Genomic DNA, 3,285 nt, shown 5'->3' with positions numbered 1-3,285 from the left:
TGTGGTTGAGAAATGCCATACATTGAAGTTTAATCAAAAAATTCTTGCATGAATACATTCCACCTGATATTGACTTATATACCGACAAATAAGGCGAAAACTGCTATTTGTTGGCGAATTGAATTTAATGAGTTACTCTAGTCCAAAAATTGGCTAAAATAGTTCTTAATGCAATGGTGCTATACCTCCTCTCATGTTTGAGAGGTTGAATGTCATTTTCAGAAATGAATAACACGTTGATAATATACTGAAGGCATGGACTTGTAGCCAAAGAACTGGTCATGATGGTGACAGAACTCCAGTCTTGCAATACCAGTACACTGAGTTCAACTAGTGACTAGTGACTATAGCTACTTTCTCCAAATCTTTAAAGGATTAAACACAATTATTTTAAACACAATTTATATATAATAATAACATATAATAGAATATAACTATAATATAATATAATTAATATATATATATATATATATATACATTATAATTTATTATATGGTGCTTTCAATTTAAAAGATCATTTGTGCAAACATTTATACCAAACAAACAATAATTACTTCTTTAAATCATTTAGTAAATATGAGTGTGAAATAGTTAAGGTACGAATTTGTTACTTTTCCATATTGAGTATAACAGCACATAAACTGTATGCATTGTTGATGGTCTGTAAGTAAACAGAAATATGATTCTTCATATAAATAAGTATATTCTAGAGTTATGTACTTTCAAGAACACTGGTAAGCCTATTAAGAAAAAGCTTCCAGCACGTATTACGGTAGGTTTCTGTAGGTATTGCATGTAAATCAAAACACAACGCTTATGCTTTTGTGGCAAGTCCTTCCAATTAGATTGGTATAGGCATTTGACTAGTTTCTGAGAGTTCCAGGAGATCTCATTGCCATAATAGCACGGCAGAAAGATTTGCATAGTCATAACGAAAGCATATTGTATAATACTAAAAAAACCTCCAGGATTCTCCACAATGCTAGCCTGTAAAGGATACCAACATAAGGTTAAGATAAGATTGAGGGAAAACAAAATATATTCCTTTATTCTATCTGACTTACATTCTGTAGGCGATAAACAGTAAAGCAGAGCACAAATGCAGTAATAATTATTTGTACTAAAATGGGATAGCAGACTATATCTTCACATCTTTTAACATATCTATAAACATAATTATTTAAAAAATTCTATATTAAACTTTGAAATTCTTAACCTCTTCACATTTCGATGAAGTACAACAACACGTTTAAATTCAGCAAAATCTCCTTCATTATCATTTCCATATTTTCCTAACTGAGCAAGTCGTAGCCCCACAACTCTAAAGCATAGTGATAGATGAAACATCAAGTAACAGAAAGCCATATCCAGTGTTGTGTTTGAGAGACACGTAATTGGCATCGCTATCATCTCGTAAAAATAAGCATACCAGTATTTACGTGGACTATGCCAATCGAACGGTACCCAATAATAGAAAGGCAATTCTTTGGAATCTTCAGCAAAGACAGATATAAATTGCATGGAAACCATTAAAAGGCTGCCTCCCACATAAATAAGTGTAATCCAACCGAAAATGGTTTGAGCACGTGTCCACATTAATATTTCTTCACGGGTTTTTAATGCGTAAATGCCGCTTGTCTGCCAAGTGTGGAGTATTTTTGCAATTTCATCTCCGTAGTATTTAAAGGCGAGAACCTTTACAATCAGTGCAGTTTCCGTGAGTGTTATATAGAGCACATCTAATGTATGAGACAAATCTGTGCTGGTAATTGCTTCCAACCACATTAGAGTGCAATATAAGAAGGTACATGGTCCATGGATTATAATAAAGTGAAAACGTTTCCAATTTTTGTTTTTATCTTTTGTTGACCATAAACCCAGAAACGTCAGAATACGTCCCAATATTTGTGACTTCTGTGTAGTATCAAAACTCATACTTGGAAAGTGATTTCTCTATCGTGACTATATGAGATTACACAAATTCAAACTTAAAGTGTTTTTAATGCAAATTTCTTAACAGGAGAGATATTTATAGTCTACGGAATTAATATGAAAATAATTGAAAAATTAAGAGGGCGTGCTTTAGCCAACACACCTTTTCACAAAACAGCGAACTTATAATTAAATATCGCTTACGGAAGTTGTTGGGCGGATACATAACTATTTTCGCATTAGAAATCTTTTATTAAAATTTTATTTAATATCTATTAACGTTTGGTAAGATTTTTTGTTTTAATGTAAATACTCACTACATTGTTTGAGAACAAAAATTTATGCATTCTAGCCAAAAGTTAGAGAATGTGCAAAAATATTGCCAGAACCTTGACAAAGCATAGTTAGTAACCTTGTACTCTGAGTAAGTAAAATTGTATTAAATGAGGAATAGCTACGAAAGAAGTCAGCATTCGGTTTATGGAAGCCATATATTCTTCACTCACTTTTTCTCTAAAAAAATATATATTAGAGAAAAAAGTGAGTGAAGAATAGATGGCTTCCATAAACCGAATGCTGACTTCTTTAGATTCTACAAATCTAAAATAGTTTATTTAAATTATCTAAAATTTTCAAAACAAAGACTTAATTAATATAGTCAATGCTCCGTGGTTCATTAGAAATACTGACCTCCATCCGGACTTGAAGATCGAATCTGTAAATGCAGTAATACAAAAGTTTTCGGTAAAGTACCAAGAATGATTAAAACGGCACACAAACGAGATAGCCCATCTAATATATCTAGCCTGCTGAGAAGCTTTAAATGAATTAAGCCTTTAGATCTACTCCCGAATTAGCAGTCTAATAATAATTAAGATTACTACTAAATGGTAGTGCTAACTAAGTCTTTGGCAACTTAACAAGTGTAAAATGTATTGTAAAATATAAGAAAACTGCTTGATAGTCGTAGTTAAATGAAGCATGTATTCATATTGTATGATTATATACATTGTGTTTTAAATAATAACAAATGAAAAGCAGAAGCTTCCTCTTAGCTGTTATTTTATAGGAAAATTAACAAGAATTTTTAACCTATTTTATTTTGACTTTAGACATTTTTATTGGAATCAAATGAAAAACTAACAGCTTTTTTCAACAAAATCAAAACAGGTGGGTATCACTTATTTCATATCTTTCAAAAAATCTTTAGTAAAACAGTTGTCTCATAGCAATTTTCACTACACAAGTTGATCTGAATTAAGACCCACGTTTATGGATTCGCTATCCTTCAACTCACACTGCTGTATTTTAAGCTTAGAATACATTATTTATCAATGCATCCAGTGGTTATAA

The 3,285-nt window shown here is 31.4% G+C and overlaps 1 protein-coding gene across 1 annotated transcript; it reads right to left on the bottom strand.

Moving 5' to 3' along the window:
- Nucleotides 1-607: 607 nt before the first annotated feature.
- LOC119663182 (odorant receptor 94a-like) lies at nucleotides 608-1,935 on the bottom strand. The gene is made up of 4 exons (XM_038072837.1): nucleotides 1,217-1,935; nucleotides 1,065-1,164; nucleotides 721-987; nucleotides 608-661 (listed from the first exon to the last, which is right to left on the bottom strand). The coding sequence occupies exons 1-4, from the start codon at nucleotides 1,933-1,935 to the stop codon at nucleotides 608-610; spliced, it is 1,140 nt and encodes a 379-aa protein (XP_037928765.1).
- Between the last annotated feature and the right edge of the window lie 1,350 nt (nucleotides 1,936-3,285).

The sequence above is a fragment of the Teleopsis dalmanni genome, unplaced genomic scaffold (assembly GCF_002237135.1).
Source record: "Teleopsis dalmanni isolate 2A unplaced genomic scaffold, ASM223713v2 unscaffolded_contig_0195, whole genome shotgun sequence".
Classification (NCBI taxonomy): Eukaryota; Metazoa; Arthropoda; class Insecta; order Diptera; family Diopsidae; genus Teleopsis; species Teleopsis dalmanni.
Note: the sequence above shows the minus strand (reverse complement) of the source record. Positions and strands in the feature narration are given on the sequence as shown.